We start from the raw sequence: 19,402 nt of genomic DNA on the forward strand, positions 1-19,402 counted from the left end.
GTCTATTTTCTTGTCCTTTTTTCTGTTATTAGATATTTTGGGAGTCTTTTTTGCCATTTCTGCTTTATTTGACGGAGACGGACACTCAAATCCAGTCAGAAACAGAACTTTCCCAGGGGTCAGGTGGTATGTCTGGTAGGCCTGTTAAATAATCGATCCGTGGCTGTGGCTACGGCGACAGCTTGTCAAATCAATGATTTAAGCCTTCAACGCATCACGGACACTTGCCCCTCAAAGTGACAAATTCTGGCAGTTTATCACTCCTGTAAAGACTCTGGGTGTTCTGCGCTGACAACACAATCCCTCACTGATAAAACCCTTCTCTGACCGTCATTTCCTCCACGATAACACCCGCCGCACTTCACACCGCTGCCTTTATGAGACTGTCTGTTGTTCTGGAGGAGCATCTGAGCTCATTCTCTTTCATGTTGCGCTGCCACATCAGCGGATAACAATCTGGCTGCCATGTGAAGTGCAAGATAAATGTGAGGCTCGGCCCGCAATGCAAACTTGTTCAGGAGAGTGGAGAGACAGAAAGAAAACTTGTAGTGATCCAGTCTGAATAGCGCTCTCCATCTGTCTAATTGGTTGAAATGAGCTATGAGGGCCACCTGCTGACTGTCATTCAGAGCTCTTTTACATAGAAATTGTGGCCAACATCACTCAGCAGTGAAAGAGGCACATAGAAGATGAGCATAACTATCAGCTCCAGTCCATGTTAAACTCCTGAATGGAAATTAACTCCATTCAGGATGAGACAAAGGAAGGCTTAGTCTTAAGTGGAATTCTGGACATATTACATTTATTATATAAAGGTAGCTTTCAGTTTCTCTGATAAAAATATTTTATGGACTTAATCCCTGCTATAAAGGTGTAAAATGGATTTAAAAAAATTAATATAATAGCTGCATTATCCAACTTCCAATAAAAAAAATGCTCCTAGACAGTCCACGGCACAGCTCTGTAAGTGGTGTGCTGCCGGCGCTGCAAGGTTAAAGCTGCACTGACAAATATTTTTATATGAAATGTGGGGGTGGTCCCTCATATTGACAAATCTGCAGGCAATTATCAGCGCACACACCAATTCGGCTCTGAGAAGTGTTTTAGCGTTTTATGGCCCACAGCGTTACTGTCATTTTCAGCCCCAGCAGGCTGCTCTGATGAATCCCCTGTACACTACCAGCTCAGCACCAAACAGCACACACACACACTCGCAAATGAACATAGAGCACTGAGCTGCTGAAGAGCCAGATATTTTCCTGTTAGGAGCTGGTAAAGGGTAAAAGGAAAATGATTGTTGGTTGGGTTGGTGTGCCTACTGCTTGTTCTTCTGCATGTAAACTCACCATACTACTATGCTTTCAAAATGAACTGGTGTCCAGTGTGGCACTGCAAGTTCATCAAATTAAACTCACACTTTGGCTTTGGCTATTTTTGCGAAAACTGTCATGTACTCAACTAGAGGGAGCAAACTGACAGCACATTACCAAAAAACTGTAACATTGCCATATGCTTATTTCTATAATTAGAAATCCTATCCATTTTAATTAATATGTTTCATTGTGCTATATCTCATTATTGCAGTCGCTGATCACTTTATCTTACAGTTGAGGGTCCCATGCTTTGACAAATATGTCAAACTGAATACTGGCTTAAGTCCAGTAGTCTGTGCTTATTAGGAGCAGTTTCACTCAACAGTCATTAGCAACCACTTCAAGAGGGCCTAATTATTGCAATAATCACTTTTTTTTTTTAAGCTAGTGCATATTTACCATGGGCAGATTTGAGCTTTTATTCTAATTTTCGTCAGCTTTACATCACACAAGGGAATATTTTGTTGCTGCTGAACACCTACAATGAAGCCGTTTCTGGATGAAATACCAACAGCACTTGTGCAAAGAAGGGAGGACAATCCATTAACTACCTACTGCTATTCTATTTTCACTCGCTAATTTGGGGGGGACTGACTTTATAACCTTCACCTTTCTGTCCACTGCCATCCCACAACACCTTAAAATAAACATAGTCTAGAGGTCACTGCTTGTTTTAGCTTTCGCTCCTTTTCCCCAAAGGCAGTAACAGAGTTCCATCTTTCCCATTATATGGCTAACAGTATTTATATGAAGCACCCACCTATTGACGAAGGCAAATCCTCCAACCTACTTCTTTATAATGCTCAACGTGATTAAGGTAGCCCACAGGTAGGACAGAAATCCCCATTGCTGTTCTGTTAAATCTGTCACACTCCTCCTGGCCTGTCCCCCGTCCCCCACAGACATCTGCACAGCCTGACAGTCAATTATATCTCATCACCTTCAAAAAGCCTGCATAGGAGGCAGTCGAGGCCTGTATCTTTATCTGATCTTTATCCTTCCTCAGCAGCAGGAATGGTGGAGCTGTCAGCTCAAACCTTCAGTTAACCTCCCCGAAACCCACGAGAGACAACAAGCAGCACATCTGTATGTTGAGAGCGCTTTGTTTAATGCAAACAGTCTCATCATACGTGCTGGCTCGTCAGTGGGTTTGAAAAAAAAAACAAAACACAAAGTCAATCTGAATGTGTGTGAGAAGCTCATTTTACTGAGTTATCCAAGTGAAACATTAAAAATATTCAAGGCGCACACGAGGAAATGACAAATGCTTGATGAAGACAGACCAATAAAGTATGAAATGACAAAAAGAACAAAGCTTCAAAGAAATCTGATTATACAAGGATTTAATATATAACAGGAGAAAATCCTGATCTTTTTTTTTTTTTTAATCTAATAACTGATCACCCAAGTTGGTTCCCCCACCACTCTATGCCGATACATCAGTGAGTGCAGAGGATATTAATCATCCGCTGACCTGCACTCAGACCACAACAGGAGGCACACAGGGATTCAGCCATAGTCGATAGTCCACCACCATCCAGCCTCACATTTCCTTCTTTACGCAGATTCCTGCAGACGTCCTATTCAGTTTCCTTCCTTCTTCAGCCACCAAAAACCTCTTAGCCCTCAACTAAGATCAATACACAACCTTGAGGGAGCGGTCCTCTTGATGTGAAACCAAGACACGAACCCAAGCGGCAAACATCAGATGATTGTCTTTTTCTGCTTTGTCCTCCTCTTTTAAAACAAGCTTAAGATACATGGCTTTAGCAACATATGGTCTGACTCAGTCTCAAGGTCTCTGCAGTATCACAGTTCATCCTCTGACTGAACTGTGAAGAGCGAGATCTTTGCTGAGCTTTGATTTCCTCTGGCCAAGACAATTCAGTGATCCTTTAGAGGAAAAGTGACGGCAGTCCCCCTCCGATTTATCCATCTTAGTCTTTTCTTTCGGTCTGACCGCCACTCTCCTTAAGTACTTTCCTCTTGAGGAGGTCCATCTTATCGTTGGCCAGAGCTTCTCTTAAGGCGCCGAAGAAGCCGTGGTAATGCGCTGTGTTGTGGATCATAAGCAGGACTCCAGCCAGCAGCTCATTGGTCACCAGCAGGTGATGCAGGTACGCCCTCTGGTGGTTCTTACAGCAGTAGCAACCACACCCCTCCACCAGAGGACTGAAGTCGTCGTGGTACCTGGACAGAAGTTAAAAAAAATTTAAATAGAATTTATAAACAGTGTAAATCAAGTGTGCAACAAAGATATATAGACTGTGCAAGCGTCTAAAAGCCTTTGGGGTTTTATGGCTGCCACAAACCTCTTGTCTTTGAGATTGATCTCAAAGGATGTCATCTGTGTTTTATCAAACAGATTATGTTCTCCATTCTGTTGCGTCTCCCCTGTTGTCTCGCTCTCTTCATCCAGCTCCAGCACTGTCAAAATATGCATACATCTAATCAATGCCAGCACACTACATATTCACGCCTAAATCTTATCTCATTTAGCAGGAAATACGTTCCTATATATATATATAGACCCACGGCGCTCTGAAAATAAAATGGGAACACATACTGCTTGACCCCTTTTAAACACTGCTGTGTCCTATATTCTCCCCGCCATAATAATTTAATTACTTACTGGGTATGTTCTGACTATCTCGCACTGCAAGGTGAATTCAGAGAAAGGTAACCAGAGCCATCCTGTATCAACAGAGCAGTTGTTGTTGTTTGCAGGAGGGCAAACCAAACTATCTGGCCAGTTACAGGCACATAAGCATGCAAGACTGATTATTGGGATTCTTTACTCATTAACATCAAAGCACTGCTTTATGACGAGATATATTTTCTCACTGATTTATCCACATCCCTTTTATGTACAAAAATGATGCTAAGTAAACTACTGTGGTAAGAGCAATCAAATTTACCATGACAATCAAATTTCATGCTCATTCAAACAAGTGTAGCGAGGCAGACCCCCTACCCAAACTTCTAAATTACACTGTGACATGTCAGTTTGCTCTTGGCATATATATATTGCACTTGGTCTTGAAAAGGAATGCTAGTCTTTTCCATCCTTTTGCAGTAATTTCCTTCATCACACTTGCTTTTAAAGAAAAAAGTCATTTTGTGGGTTTAGGAAAGGCTGCATTATCTGAAGGGTCATTTGATTTGACAAGAGCAGAATTATGGAGATAAACTCAGTGCTGCCAGATTCTAAAATGTCTCATTTAATCGATTCCCCCAATTGTCCCCTTTCTAAATTCAGAATATAACCTCTGTGTGCTTTGATTTAAAAGCTACGTGTCTAAAAAGTTACACAAATTACTGCCTGAGAAGAACAAGGAAGCCGTTCTCTCAGAAAATATGAGCACTGCAGCATTGAACAAAGCATTTGTGATGGGAATCCCTCAGCAGCATGAAGTGGACGGGGGTCAGTGCAACTTAAAGGGAATGTTAAAGCAACTGAACGCTAACTAGCTTGATCTACATCTCCTGACATGTTCAATGCATGTTACAAGATCAAAATGAGGCTGGAGTACAAAATCATTAACAATAAAATAGGCTGTTTTATTAATGGAGTTTGGTGCTGAGGCACCATATCAGTGCTTATTCATTTTAAGCTCTATTTTCTTTAGCTTCATCTGAAATAGTGATTCACCCTCTAAATGATGTAACTTGAAATCAGAAAGTTGGACAAAAAGCTATTCTTCAGCACCGCTATTCACCACACCTGCAGGGGGCGCTCTACCTGCGCGCTCTGGGTCCGGGGAGATGTCAAAGCTGAAGCACAGAGCACAGCCTCGCTCTGTCACCTGGAAGGGGAAGGAACTCTCGAACAGGTCCACACCGGCATCGACGCCCGCCAGCACCTCATCAGGTCGTCCTACACCCTGCAGCAGTCTGAGAGTCACGCACAAACACACACACACACAAGAACGGCAGAAAGCAAAGCCCTGAATAAAAACAAATATCAATGTTACACACACACACACACACATAAATGTTAACAGCATATTACTGCTGGACAAGACCTGCAGCATTTCTCTGCTCTCCAACAACAAGTGCAGCCTGCGTTCACTCTTCCTGGGCTTTCAGTTAACTGGCTCCCTCTGACTCTCTGCCAGCAGGCGTCAAGGTCAAGCCCAATTTAGCATTTGATAATGACTCCACTCCACTTTCCAGTAGGAAACAACTTCTCCTAACAGCCAGAACTACCAGCAGAGACGATGTCCCGGAGTATTCAAGGTGAGCCCGTTCACAGGCAAACTCAGCGCAGCTCACAGGAAGCTCCTGGACATAGTGCTGCTCCTCACAGGTCCCCTCTCTCGAACTCAGAGCCACTGCCAGAGCTCCTCCGTCACCTCCAGGAGAGGAGTGCAAGTGAGAGAGAGCTCCAGTGAAAAGCCTCTGACAGGCTTATGTAACTTGGAGAACTTTGAAAGAAAATTTGTCCTTTTGCCTTTTAAAAGGGGACTTTCCTCTGTGTAGTCAGTCTGGTGGGAGACATCAAGGTGTTTTCAAATGTTCAGAAGAAGCTATTTATTGTTATACAATAGTGCTTCCAACTCAACTTCAAAACTGACTTTGTCAAATTTTCTATTTTATTATGTGTGGGTTGAGTCTTAATGTAATATTCTGTTGAGGGAACTAATTCTCATTTTCAATAAATTAATCTGTTATTTTTACAATTATTAGATTGTTTTGTTTATACAAAATGACAGACAATAGTCCAGCAGTCTAAAACTTGATTTGAAGTTGACTTGAATTTATAATGACATAAACAAAGCAGAAAATCATTTACATTGATGAAGCTGGAACCAGAGAAGGACTGGACTTTTTGCTTGAAAAATGACAAACTATTAAGTGACAATCATAGTAGTTGCTGCTGCTTTATTTATGCTGCAAAATTAATCAAATAATCCTTTCAGCTCTAATAGTAATCATGTAAAATGGAAGAAAGCATCTGACTATACATATGAGATTATTCAAAACTGGCAAAGTTAATATTTTCGTCAAAGTATCTGTTTTTTGATGTTTGTACACGAAGGCCTTAATATCGAGAAAAGTATGTGCCCAGAGTCTCTGGAAAACCTGGCCTTTCTAGACATTCTATAAAAGAAATGACGGACTGGACAAAAACCACTTTAAAAATTTGGAAGAAAATACAGTCAGCCTTCGGGCTGCCAAAGGTGCTTTCATCATTAGCAAATATTGGATTCATGGGGACCTTCACTCCTAACAATCTGGATTCTGGTTTTAAGAAGTGGTCAGACCATGGACTAAAATATCTATATCAGTTAGTCGAGGATGATCATTTGAAAACATTTGCACAGTTGAAAAATGAATTTGATCTACCCAGGACAGACTTCTTTAGATATCTACAGTTGAGATCTTTTCTGATGACACACAAAGAATGGGGAAACTGATAAGACCTACTCCTATAGAAAAGTTTTTCATAACACAAATAAGTCATGAAGACAAGAAAATAATAAGTAAATTATATAATATAGTTATATTATTAACAGATGCACATAACTCTGAACATATAAGACAGAGGTGGGAGGTGGAGACAAACAAAAACATATCAGTGGACACTTGGAGGGAGATATGTACTGAAGTGCATCTTGCCACAAACTCTAACACATGGAGGGAATTTAAGTGGAGAGCACACCAGCAATAATAGCTAAGATGGGACCAGCACGTTGTAACTCATGTTGGAGGAATTGTGGTGCTGAGAATGCCAATCAAACCCATATATTCTGGCTGTGTCCTAAATTGAGTCTATTCTGGAAAGATATTTTTGATCCTCTCAGAGAGGTTTTCAAACGAGATATTCCACAAACCCCTATAGTAACATTATTAGGAGTAATTCCAGAGGGTATGGAAGGGAGGGATGTGAAATACCTTCTCAACATTTTGCTTACAGCAGCGTTAAAATGCATAACCATAACCTAAAGCCAGACCCTCCTACTTATAATGTATGGACTCAGAAAATATGGGACATCTACCAGATGGAGCAAATTACATACTCATTAAGACTTCTTTATTAAAGGATGGAAGCCTGTCATAGCTCTGTTAATACAATAAGTTTGTAGTAGGGATGCATGATAATTATTGGGCCGATAGTTATCGGGCCGATAATAGGAAATTATGATGTCATTCCGATAAGTCCGATATCATGACGAACAACCCCGATAACATATGTGTTTTTGTCAGCATGGCAGTGCCTCGCTCCCACTATGAGACCCGAATGGCCTGCAGTGAATGCTGCGTTCAAGTGACGTTGGCATAATCAGAAAAACTCTTTCTCACTGGGAAAAATCAAGAATACCCCCTCATGCCAGAAAACAACTCGTTAACTCGGTCATAATTTTGCTAGTTGCTGACTTGAATTAATATTCGCAGTATTTTTTCACGTTACACACAAAAAATAGAAACATGAACTTAAATAGGCCAAAAGAACGACTGGCAAACGAGGGAACGGGGGAATGTATGTTACCCTTGAATGCAGCATGCGGCACAGCGTGCTTATGAAAACGGAGTTCAGACTTCTTCAAAGTTTCCGAAGAAGATTGTTCGCTGGTTATTCGTGACAAATGTTCCAAGCGAGTTCCACTAGGAGCGAGAAATTGCACAAGCTTTAATACCTGATCAGTCACCTGAAACATAACCACCGCTTTGACGGAGTTTGGAAAGCGTATGAGGACGGCCGGCCTGCTAAAGACGCTAACGTTAGCAAGGCAGCCGCACCGGAAGCCACCGGGACTTAAGCGACGGCGAGGCTTTCGAAAAGTCCAAGAAATTTGCCAAAGATGACCCACCGGCTAAGGTTATTGAAGATTTAATCATGGACATGATGGTGCTTGACTTACTATGGACTGCCCTTCTTCAGTTGGTTTATATAGATAAGTCTAAGTAAGGGATCATGTATCTTTCTTCAGGATGACATAGAAGCCAGACGCGACGCTTCTCCATAGGAAACAGCTCACTAGACATTATCCCGCTTAGAACACGGCTTACTACTAAAGAATTCAATAGTGTGACACAAAATAGTGATTAAAACATATTTTATTGATTTAAAATGAGTCTACTCTTGCCTGTCACCGCTCTCACTGCGCAGCGGCTCTGAAAGTAAACACGTAACTCTGCGGCGGTCGGCTAGTTTAGCTGTAGTTTGCGACTGTTATTTTTCACAAAATGGATGAATATTTTTCCGACTCTGAGGTGGTGGACGATGACTTTGTTTACGATGGACGTCCTAACCGTTTTGAGCTTGAGTACACGGACGAGGAGCTCGTTGAAAGGAGGATGCGGAGGCAGAGAGAGGAACAGCTGGCCAAACAACAACAAACGCGTATCTCCTGGCCGCAAGTCCCACTCTGTGCAACAGAGGCATTCCTCCTCTGTTGTCGTTGATAAACATTGTCCACAAGAACACCAGCAGTTGCCGTTTACTCGTGGACGCGCAGCCGTTTGTTGTTGTTTTGGCCAGCTGTCACCGTGTGTGATGTCAGTGTGTGATGTCACCGTGTGTGATGTCAGTTTGTGATGTCACCATGTGTGATGTCACCGTGTGATGTCAGTGTGTCATGTCACAGCGTGTCATGTCACAGCGTGACGTGTGTGATGTCAGAGTGATGTCACTGTGTGATGTCACTGTGTTATCGCTGATGTCACACTGTGATGTCAGTGTGTGATGTCAGTGTGTGATGTCAATGTATGATGTCACAGTGTGATGTCACAGTGTGATGTCACAGTGTGATGTCACAGTGTGTGATGTCACAGTTTGATGTCACTGTGATGGTCATTTCTAATTATATCATTCTGAGATATTAAAATCATCGTTTGTGGGGATGCATGATAATTATTGGGCCGATAACAAGAAATTATGACGTCATTCCGATAAGTCCGGTATCATCACGAATAGCCCCGATAACATATATGTTTTTGTCAGCATGGCAGTGCCTCGCTCCCACTATGAGACCCGAATGGCCTGCAGTGAATGCTGTGTTCAAGTGACGTTGGCATAATCAGAAAAACTCTTTCTCACTGGGAAAAATCAAGAATACCCCCTCATGCCAGAAAACAACTCGTTAACTCGGTCATAATTTTGCTAGTTGCTGACTTGAATTAATATTCGCAGTATTTTTTCACATGTTAGACACAAAAAATAGAAACATGAACTTAAATAGGCCAAAAGAACGACTGGCAAACGAGGGAACGGGGGAATGTACGTTACACCTTGAATGCAGCATGCGGCACAGCGTGCTTATGAAAACGGAGTTCAGACTTCTTCAAAGTTTCCGAAGAAGATTGTTTGCTGGTTATTCGTGACAAATGTTCCAAGCGAGTTCCACTAGGAGCGAGAAATGGCACAAGCTTTAATACCAAATCAGTCACCTGAAACATAACCACCGCTTTGACGGAGTTTGGAAAGCGTATGAGGACGGCCGGCCTGCTAAAGACGCTAACGTTAGCAAGGCAGCCGCACCGGAAGCCACCGGGACTTACACGACGGCGAGGCTTTCGAAAAGTCCAAGAAATTTGCCAAAGATGACCCACGGGCTGAGGTTATTGAAGATTTAATCATGGACATGATGGTGCTTGACTTACTATGGACTGCCCTTCTTCAGTTTGTTTATATAGATAAGTCTAAGTAAGGGATCATGTATCTTTCTTCAGGATGACATAGAAGCCAGACGCGACGCTTCTCCATAGGAAACTGCTCACTATACATTATCCCGCTTAGAACACGGCTTACTACTAAAGCATTCAATAGTGTAACACAAAATAGTGATTAAAACATATTTTATTGATTTAAAATGAGTCTACTCTTGCCTGTCGCCGCTCTCACTGCGCAGCGGCTCTGAAAGTAAACATGTAACTCTGCGGCGGTCGGCTAGTTTAGCTGTAGTTTGCGACTGCTATTTTTCACAAAATGGATGAATATTTTTCCGACTCTGAGGTGGTGGACGATGACTTTGTTTACGATGGACGTCCTAACCGTTTTGAGCTTGAGTACACGGACGAGGAGCTCGTTGAAAGGAGGATGCGGAGGCAGAGAGAGGAACAGCTGGCCAAACAACAACAAACGCGTATCTCCTGGCCGCAAGTCCCACTCTAAGGAACAGAGGCATTCCTCCTCTGTTGTCATCATTGAACATTGTCCACAAGAACACCAGCAGTTGCCGTTTACTCGTGGACGCGCAGCCGTTTGTTGTTGTTTTGGCCAGCTGTCACAGTGTGATGTCAGTGTGTGATGTCACCGTGTGTGATGTCAACGTGTGTGATGTCAGTTTGTGATGTCACCGTGTGTGATGTCACCGTGTGATGTCAGCGTGTCATGTCACAGCGTGTCATGTCACAGTGTGACGTGTGTGATGTCAGAGTGATGTCACTGTGTGATGTCACTGTGTTATCGCTGATGTCACACTGTGATGCCAGTGTGTGATGTCACAGTGTGTGATGTCACAGTTTGATGTCACTGTGTGATGTCACTGTGATGGTCATTTCTAATTATATCATTCTGAGATATTAAAATCATCGTTTGTGGGGATGCATGATAATTATCGGGCCGATAACAAGAAATTATGACGTCATTCCGATAAGTCCGATATCATCACGAATAGCCCCGATAACATATATGTTTTTGTCAGCATGGCAGTGCCTCGCTCCCACTATGAGACCCGAATGGCCTGCAGTGAATGCTGCGTTCAAGTGACGTTGGCATAATCAGAAAAACTCTCTCACTGGGAAAAATCAAGAATACCCCCTCATGCCAGAAAACAACTCGTTAACTCAGTCATAATTTTGCTAGTTGCTGACTTGAATTAATATTCGCAGTATTTTTTCACATGTTACACACAAGTTAATTTAAACACAAGATACTTGTGCTCAAAAAGAGGATTCATTCTCAGTGAAGAACCTTGGAGCTCTAATCTGCCTCTATACCTGCCAAAGAGCAGTGATTCCTAACACGTCTCTGGGGGTCATCAGGTGGAAACCTCCCTTCAACAGTGTTTCGCCTACTTAGTCCCACTACACCTCCAGGAGGTTAGGCAGTGAACTCCGGCGTCCCAGAGTCACCCCCCCTAGTGCCAGTTCACACTGCTCCTACACAATCCAAACAGCACCGCCACGTTCAACTGACCCAGAGATGCTCCAGGTAGTGGCCAGTACCGATGCTACCATTTAACTATTGCTAATGCTAATGCTAACCGCTAGGAAGAACAGAAGAAGACAATACAGTTCCGATGCTACCATTTAGCTAATGTTACGTGCTAACCGCTACCTGCTAAGAGGAACAGAAGAAGACAATAAAGCTAGATTCACCTATACTGTTAATGTTAATTGCTAGCTACCAATACTAACTGCTAAGATACTATCATACTCTCACCGCTTTAGCTATTGTTAGCTGCTACAATGCTACCACAGGCCTAGATGCCACATGTAACTGCCGATTGCCACACTACCATCATCTACCCCTGCCTCTCACCAACTGCACCAAGAAAAAGCGGGGTGGGAATACAAACCCTGGTTCGGGTAGGGGATAGAAAATAAAGAGGTAGAGTCAAAAGATAAAAGTAGGGATTGGATACAGACCCTTGTTCGGGTAGGGGGTGGAAAATTTAGAGGGTGCTGAAGGTGGAGGCCTAAACCACAGACTAGATTTAACAGCCTCTTCTAACATTTCCTTCAAGAAGCAGCAAACCCTACCATTTCCTTCAAAAAGCAAACAGAGCAGGAAAACAAACCCTAACATTTCCTTCAAGAAGCAAACAAAACAGGAAAACAACCAAAAAGATCAAAAAACAAGCCAACTCTATCTTACCACGCAAACTCACCTGAACAGGCCGCATGGTCCCAAAGAGAGACTCTAGCTGGCCACACCCCCACCTTATCTAAACTTCCTGGTTCTCTTCCTATTGGCAGAGCGAGAAGATGGGGCGGGGAAAGCAGAGCAGAGGAGAGGTGTCTTGTTCAGACTTTAACCTCTTCTCTTGCCGGGTTAGGCATGCATGTCCTCTGCCCCCCCCCCCCTCACATGAACTTACATAGGCCAAAAGAACGTCCTCTCCAAACAAATTAAAAATAATGTACGGAAAATGCTCCATATTATGCCACTCAAATCAGCTGGTGATTTGTTATTGAGCTTGGTACATTAAGGGATTGCCCCTTTAGTCTGACTGTTTGGAACATGCGATTGACCAATCAGAACTGAGTATTTAAGAGCGCCGACTTCTAACTTCTGTCAGTACAATATGCACTGTGCATTATTTTTGTTGTCATTGAGGAATGCACTTTTTCAGTTTGTTTAAATAGAAATGTTTGAATCTAACTTGTGCCAGTGCATTAATTTTCTATGTATATTTATTTTTTGTAAACTTCTGGAATACACTTTTTTCAGTTTGTAATCCTGATGTATGTATTTGCATCATTTCAAGGGGCCTTTATTTTTTATATCAGTAAGTAATGCACCTTATTTAAATTGATGTGAGATATCAAATAGGTTTGGTTGATAGCTTTAAGAACATGTTTGAGAGGCTTACCAATAGTTTTTCATTGGAAGAATAAATATCTCTTCCCTAGTGCATCCCTAGTTTGTAGCATGTATATGAAGGGAAATGGACTTGCCATTGTATCAAAATCAATAAAAATTAAGTTAAAAAAAAGTATCTGTGGGCTGCACGGTGGTTAGCAGCGTCGCCTCACAGCTAGAAGATCCCCGGTTCGATCCTGCCTGGGGTCTTTCTGTGTGGAGTTTGCATGTTCTCCCTGTGCAGCGTGGGTTCTCACCGGGTTCTCCGGCTTCCTCCCACAGTCCAAAAACATGCTTAGGTTAATTGATAAATCTAAATTGTCCATAGGTGTGAATGAGCGTGTGGTTGTTTGTCTGTATATGCAGCCCTGTGGTAGGCTGGCGACCTGCCCAGGGTGTCCCCTGCCTTCGCCCGAGAGATGGCTGGGATAGGCTCCAGCCCCCCCCCGTGACCCTGCAAAGGATTCAGCGGTGTATAGATAATGGATGGATGGAAAAGTATCTGTTGTTAGCGTCATGCTCTCTCTGGTGTTAGTTCTCGGACACTTTCACAATCAAAATCTCATGTCTCCACCACAAAATAATCCTTTAAACTTGTTACTTTAAGGTCACTTACTGAAAATCCTTTCAGTTAAAGGAGTGTAATGAAGTTTCACATTAGAAATTTAGTATTTTGAACAGGTGTCAAACAATGCTAAATTATTGATACTGGTGCTATCTTTTAAGGTCGAGCTGAGATAATGACTCCTGACAGTGTGAAAGGGTTGGGGGAGCTGCTGGGCTTTCACTTGTAATCAATCAAGCACGATAAGTAACTGATTGAGCAGGACCCACCAGCTGGGGTTGCTGAGGCTCTGAATCCCTTCATTTTGCACACAGACAGTATTAGTCACTGCACTGCTTTGCTAATTTAATTAATTCAATTAATTGATTCATCTGAAAATTAATCGGCTGCAATTTTTATAACCTCTTTTTTCAAGTAGTGTGACTCACCAGATGTTAACTGTTGATATAAACCTGCCATTGCCCACCTGTGATGGGCTATCTGCGTGTTACCAGTTTCCAAATCCCTGTTGCTACAGGAAACAACAAGTAAGCACCCTACACGTTGATCTGTGCTGAAAATTGCAAGATATCCTTACCTGGATCCTAAAGCTGTGAACATACACAAGCTAGCAGCTGTTAACTTTTCCTTTGCAGGGCTTTACACATTATAATGTCAGGGTTCGCCCCCCACATGCAGACATTCCACTACAACAGGTTTCCCCTGACACTATTCTGCAAGGGCACCATCACTGCAGCTTTTCAAGCAAAAAAAATCTACTCCAACAAGAGGAGCTGAGGCTTTTCACTGGTTAATATTGTACATTGAATATACTGTATTTAAGTGCTGAACTTTGGTCGCACAAAACAATACATTGGAAGACATGACTTTGGACATTTTCACTATGTTCTGATGTTTAGGAAGAAGTGATTAATCAAGACAGCAATCATCAGAATAATCAAATATGAAAATAACTGTTACTCGCAGCCCTAAATGGAACACTTGACCAAGTCATCCATTTTAAACATCACTTTTAACACATACTGCATACAGTGTACTATAGAGGATCTAATTTATCTACTCTAATTTATTGTGGAACCAGGTGATGTGCCTGACAACCTACAACATAAAATCATTGAGCTGCAAAGCAAGGACCTACTACTGTGAGCAGCTCTTTTCAAAACTGACTCTGAGTCTGACTTTGGACTGCCGGGAGGTGGTTGTTAGGCCAAGGGTGGAGGGAACACTGGAAGGGAGCAGTGCCAGAATGGGTACCAGAACCAAATCTGGGCGTGCAGTCAGTGGTACCGGGCCCAGCATCCTCCCAGTGAGGATGGGCGGAACGCAGTTTAACAACAAGGAATAAAATACCAATGTCATTTACAGCGGCAACAACCAGGACTCCAACTCCAGGGACAACAAAGAGACGGCAGGTTCAGGAAACACATAAAGCGGGAGAGAAGCGAGAGGGGGGTCGGGCTTCAGTCAGCACCTACCTGACTGATGCTATCAGAGGTAAAAGTGATATTACAAGATGGGACTGACTGTTAGCATGCTAACTAAGTTGACATCTCTGAAACACAATACACTGATGTCTCTCACATAAAACCACAATTCTCACATGTTACAGTGACTTTTACTTTTCAATTAAACGCTGAAGAAGAGTGTATGATTTGTGGGAAAAAAACTCTCCCCTTGCAACTATTATCAATAAGCACATTCATTTCTCACACAGTGACATCAGTGCTGACCTGGGTTTGTCCTCTGGCAGCTCTTTGGTCACAGCAGTGATGAGCTGGGTCCTCAAGTCCTGGTCCATGGAGCCTGTCTGGAGGCCATCCAGGCAGAATCCTGCCACAGGCCTCTTGGCTGTCTCCCTGGCTGAGCGCACCCTCTCCTCCAGGATGTCTCCTCCCTCCACTACCCCAAAGACCTCCACACCCTCCAACTCCTGGAAATGACAGACAGTTTGGTGATTAAACCGCTGACACAAAGAAATAGATAGAATGAAGAGGAAGAAACAGAAGGAAATAAATCATACTGAACTGTGACAAAACATAGATGTTACAGAGATTAGAGATCCTTTTTCTAATCACACATGGAGCATGATCAGTGGAGAAAAAAAAGGATTTTATTCTTGCCAAAGCCCATTTGTATTTTTATGCCTTGACATGATGTTGACTGCACATTGTAAGGAGGAAAAGACACAGTCGGGGGTGGGGGAGTGGAGCTTGGTAGCAATCAAGCAGGTACATTGTTGATGTCAAGAACTATCTGAAGTATGTTGTCGGTTCTGTTCAGCTCTTTGCTTTCCATCATCATTCTACACTAGACATTTATTGTCCTGAGGCAAATTTGGTTTGCAGCCAGGCAATAAAGTGAACAGAATTTAGAAAAGACGTACAGGCAGTAAAATGCAAACATTATACAATGTTAAAAAAGAAAAAATCTCTTGACGCTTTCAAGCTAATGCAAAACAAAACAAAACAAACACCTACTTCCTATAAATTCAACTACACATGTACAAGGACTAAATTTAGAAGTTATATTCTCTCCACTGCAGCATAACATGACATGTCATGACAATCAGCTCCACTCTGTCCTCTCTATCATGAAATGAGGTAGCATTTCACTGGTTTTAAAAAAGAAAAAGCTGATTTCATTAGTCAGTGCTTGATGCTGAGCCCTTAAACACCTACTGATAGTGTATGTAGCCACTGATAATGCATTCCTCCTAATCTCACTGTGTTTCCAGCCGTATCACAGCTGCACAGCTGCCCACTGCGACAACAAAAACACCAAGCATCAATCCTTGTCCTGAGTGCTTGTGTCGTGCATGACTGATTCACAAATGTAGCAGAGCAGTGGAGTGTGTATGTGTGTTTAGACCTGTGATTTTTGGTGCACCAGCAGACACTCATCCAAGTGGGCAAGAGTCCGGTCCACCGACTTTCGGACCCTTTTGCGAGAGGTGTTTTCCTGCCACGTTTCTCCATCTGCCATGCTCTGGTACCAGTCTGGCTGCACGGCCCTCTGGAGAGCCATAAACTTGGCCACTGTCAGCTCTATCCGTCCACCACTGCCCCACACTGACACCGTCTAATGACAAGCCAGAGAGGGCATTTTGAAAATTAAAAAGATACTTGAGAGGAAACAAAAGCTTTAATAATGGTCAGCATTGTGGGGACATTTGCTTTCTTCCCAAAAGTTAGCAGATGACAGGAGCTGGTTAGCTGCAGACATGGGTAAAAAGCTAGCCTGACTCTGTCTGAAGGTACAAAATAAGCCTACCAGCTCCCCAGTTAACAAAAATGTAGTTTTAAAAAGATTGTGTGGGGTAATAGGGTATTACTACTTGTACGAATATTTCTTGGGCAGTGACTTGTAGTCTTCACTGGTTGCCTGGCAACTGCTTGGTCCAAGAAATAGTCCAACACATAACATCATCACATCACAGAGCCAGGCTAGCTGTTTCCAGTCTTCATGCTAAGCTAAGACAACAGACTGCTGGTTTCAGCTACATATTACAGATATGACAAAGGTATCAAGCTTCTTGTCTAATTCTCATCATAAAAGGGAATAAACGTGTTTTCCAACATGTGAATCTGCTCCTCTAAGCAGAAGCTTAATCTCACCTTGTTAGTTGTATAACCAGTTGGGCAGGGGGTGGCAGGGTCGTGAAGCGAGCAGTACAACACAGTATCATGAAGACCTGCATAAAGCACAAAGCAAAGATCAATGTGCATCCCTCACAGCACACAAAAACAGAGATGTGGTTACAGTCAGCAAAGGCTGAGCACGAAGCAAGATTATGCCTGACTCGGGAGAGAGGAATAAGGTGTGGCCTTATCAGCAAACCCAGCTGCTGCAACTGATCAAAAGGTGAGAAAACAAATGATTAATAGCAGCTGTTTTTACTTCTAATTATTCAATCACTACGCTTGCTTTGAGGGACTTACGAGACTACACTGTAGTAATCCCCTGCAGTTTACAAGAAGTGATTACATTTCTAATTTTAAATTTGGTCGCCTGAGGCCCAGTAAAGCTTAGTACCCAGCTACTGGTGTACAGCAAAGCTGAATGAGGTCACTTTTATGGGGCATTTATATAAATATTACTCAGAACAACAACTTTTTAGTCAGACTCATGGAACTAATCAGCTTTTCAATATTGAACTCAACATACCATATATTTAGAAGCAATTTGCTCTGTGTTTCCAATTTAGCCAGCGGTGATATTGTTCACATACCCAAAGCTCTTCAGAGTGAATTTGTGCATGTGTGACATTTACATCAATCAATTAATTACAGCAGCACAGATGTGTGAGCCTGGCAGAGGTTCTTCGTATGTGGTTATTTAATAATGAATGCTGAATAACAATAACTGTGGAGCACAACAGCAACAAGCTTGATTCAAAAAGTTAAAAGAACAGTCCCTTTCTTCCTCTACAGCCTTAGTGCTTTGACAGTGTGAGAGACAGATAGTAGTTTAAATGAGTACCAAAGCTACTTCAGTCAGAGGGTAAACGCAGCACAGTTCAAATGCCATTTCAGCACACATATTGAGCGGCCCATTAAAGGATTAAAGGGGAAGTTAAAAACAGCTAAAAAGATGTTGGCAAAAATACTGCACATGGTCCCCTCAATAGCCATTGTTGAGCTTTCCTCTGTATCACACACACTTCACAAACTTCTCCTCCTTATTGGCTTTAAAGTTGAGACTGAAAGAATTGAACAGCTGCTGGTTTTGAACCTCATGTTGAGACTTTCTTGTTGTTTTCATGGTTGAGATGGAAATCTCAATATAAAAAGCTTGCTTAAAATAGCATTTCAGCACTGAGTGGCAACAGTTAAAGCAATTGCAATCATTTACCACTAATGCAAGAAAATGTTGAAACACTGCTGTTCCTGCTTAGCTTGGTGCCTTTATTAGGTAGCTGTGAATAAGGTTCTACTGCATTAACATGAAGTCTTCTGTTAGTTAAAGAGCTGATGATGGATTACCTTTTCATCAATACTGAATAAATCTGAATGCATTGGAATACAATTGATGTCATTATAATTTAGGTCTAATCAATGCTGCATGGTCTGCTAGAATACCCCAACTGAACCTCTTCACTTTTCTCGTGATTACTCTCTGGAAGATAAGTGGGAGTAAGGGGGGAGAGAGGAGGACAAAAAAATGGGGGGAAAGGTGAGTAAACCAGGACCGTTACCTGCAAACTTCCTGAATCCATTCTTAAACTCCTCCAACACTTCCTGGTGCTCTGCTCTTGAGGGAAAAAGTGATGGAGGGGGGCATTAGACTTCAGGGAGTTCACAGTGAGTGTGAGTGTGTGTGTATGTGATGAGTTTAACTTACATATTGGACAGATTGATCTGAGTGACACAGGGGAGGTCGCTCAGGGTGTGCAGTGTGTCCTGAGTGAGGTGAGGCACTGTGCCAAAGTGTGTGTAGAGTAGACATCCCGGAACTTCCAAAGAGTGCCGTCCCGTCCTGCCGAGCCCCTTCAAGACACCCAGCCGACTTCTTCCCTGAACCACACGGGACAGCTCCAGCTTCATCCTGCTGCCAGCCATACGAGTAGCCGCAGTCGATGTGGTCTAACAAAAGATACACTGAACTACCCTATCGTACAATACCTCCTTTCACCTCACAGTACCACAGCGGGCTTGAATGATAGTGATCCCTGTTAGCTAACGTTAGCAAAAGAGCATGTGAATTAGCCACGTAGCTAACTAGCCTCACCACTCACGTGTTACTTAAGGCAAGCTTTCGTCGAGTTTAGATGTTCACTGCTCTTACATGAATTGCGTTACGAAAACCTACGCATTTACTGTTGTGCTGGTTTGAATAATATACGTTTGTCAATTAATGCATGTTTAATTCGCTTACCTACAAAACTCACTGCCTCACTGGAACTACAAGTCGTGTAAAAATGTCGTCATCAAC

The 19,402-nt window shown here is 42.6% G+C and overlaps 1 protein-coding gene across 2 annotated transcripts; it reads right to left on the reverse strand.

Moving 5' to 3' along the window:
* Positions 1-2,571: 2,571 nt before the first annotated feature.
* On the reverse strand, positions 2,572-19,358 carry qtrt2 (queuine tRNA-ribosyltransferase accessory subunit 2). Of its 2 annotated transcripts, none has more exons than XM_041961533.1 (8): positions 18,812-19,358; positions 18,666-18,721; positions 17,086-17,162; positions 16,340-16,549; positions 15,202-15,401; positions 5,116-5,267; positions 3,686-3,800; positions 2,572-3,563 (listed from the first exon to the last, which is right to left on the reverse strand). In XM_041961533.1, the coding sequence occupies exons 1-8, from the start codon at positions 19,027-19,029 to the stop codon at positions 3,311-3,313; spliced, it is 1,281 nt and encodes a 426-aa protein (XP_041817467.1). In that variant the 5' UTR covers positions 19,030-19,358; the 3' UTR covers positions 2,572-3,310. The 2 variants fall into 2 exon arrangements, with proteins under 2 accessions (XP_041817467.1, XP_041817466.1); XM_041961532.1 differs by having other exon boundaries at positions 5,098-5,267.
* Positions 19,359-19,402: the final 44 nt, after the last annotated feature.

Source organism: Chelmon rostratus, chromosome 20 (genome assembly GCF_017976325.1).
Source record: "Chelmon rostratus isolate fCheRos1 chromosome 20, fCheRos1.pri, whole genome shotgun sequence".
In the NCBI taxonomy this organism is placed as follows: domain Eukaryota; kingdom Metazoa; phylum Chordata; class Actinopteri; order Chaetodontiformes; family Chaetodontidae; genus Chelmon; species Chelmon rostratus.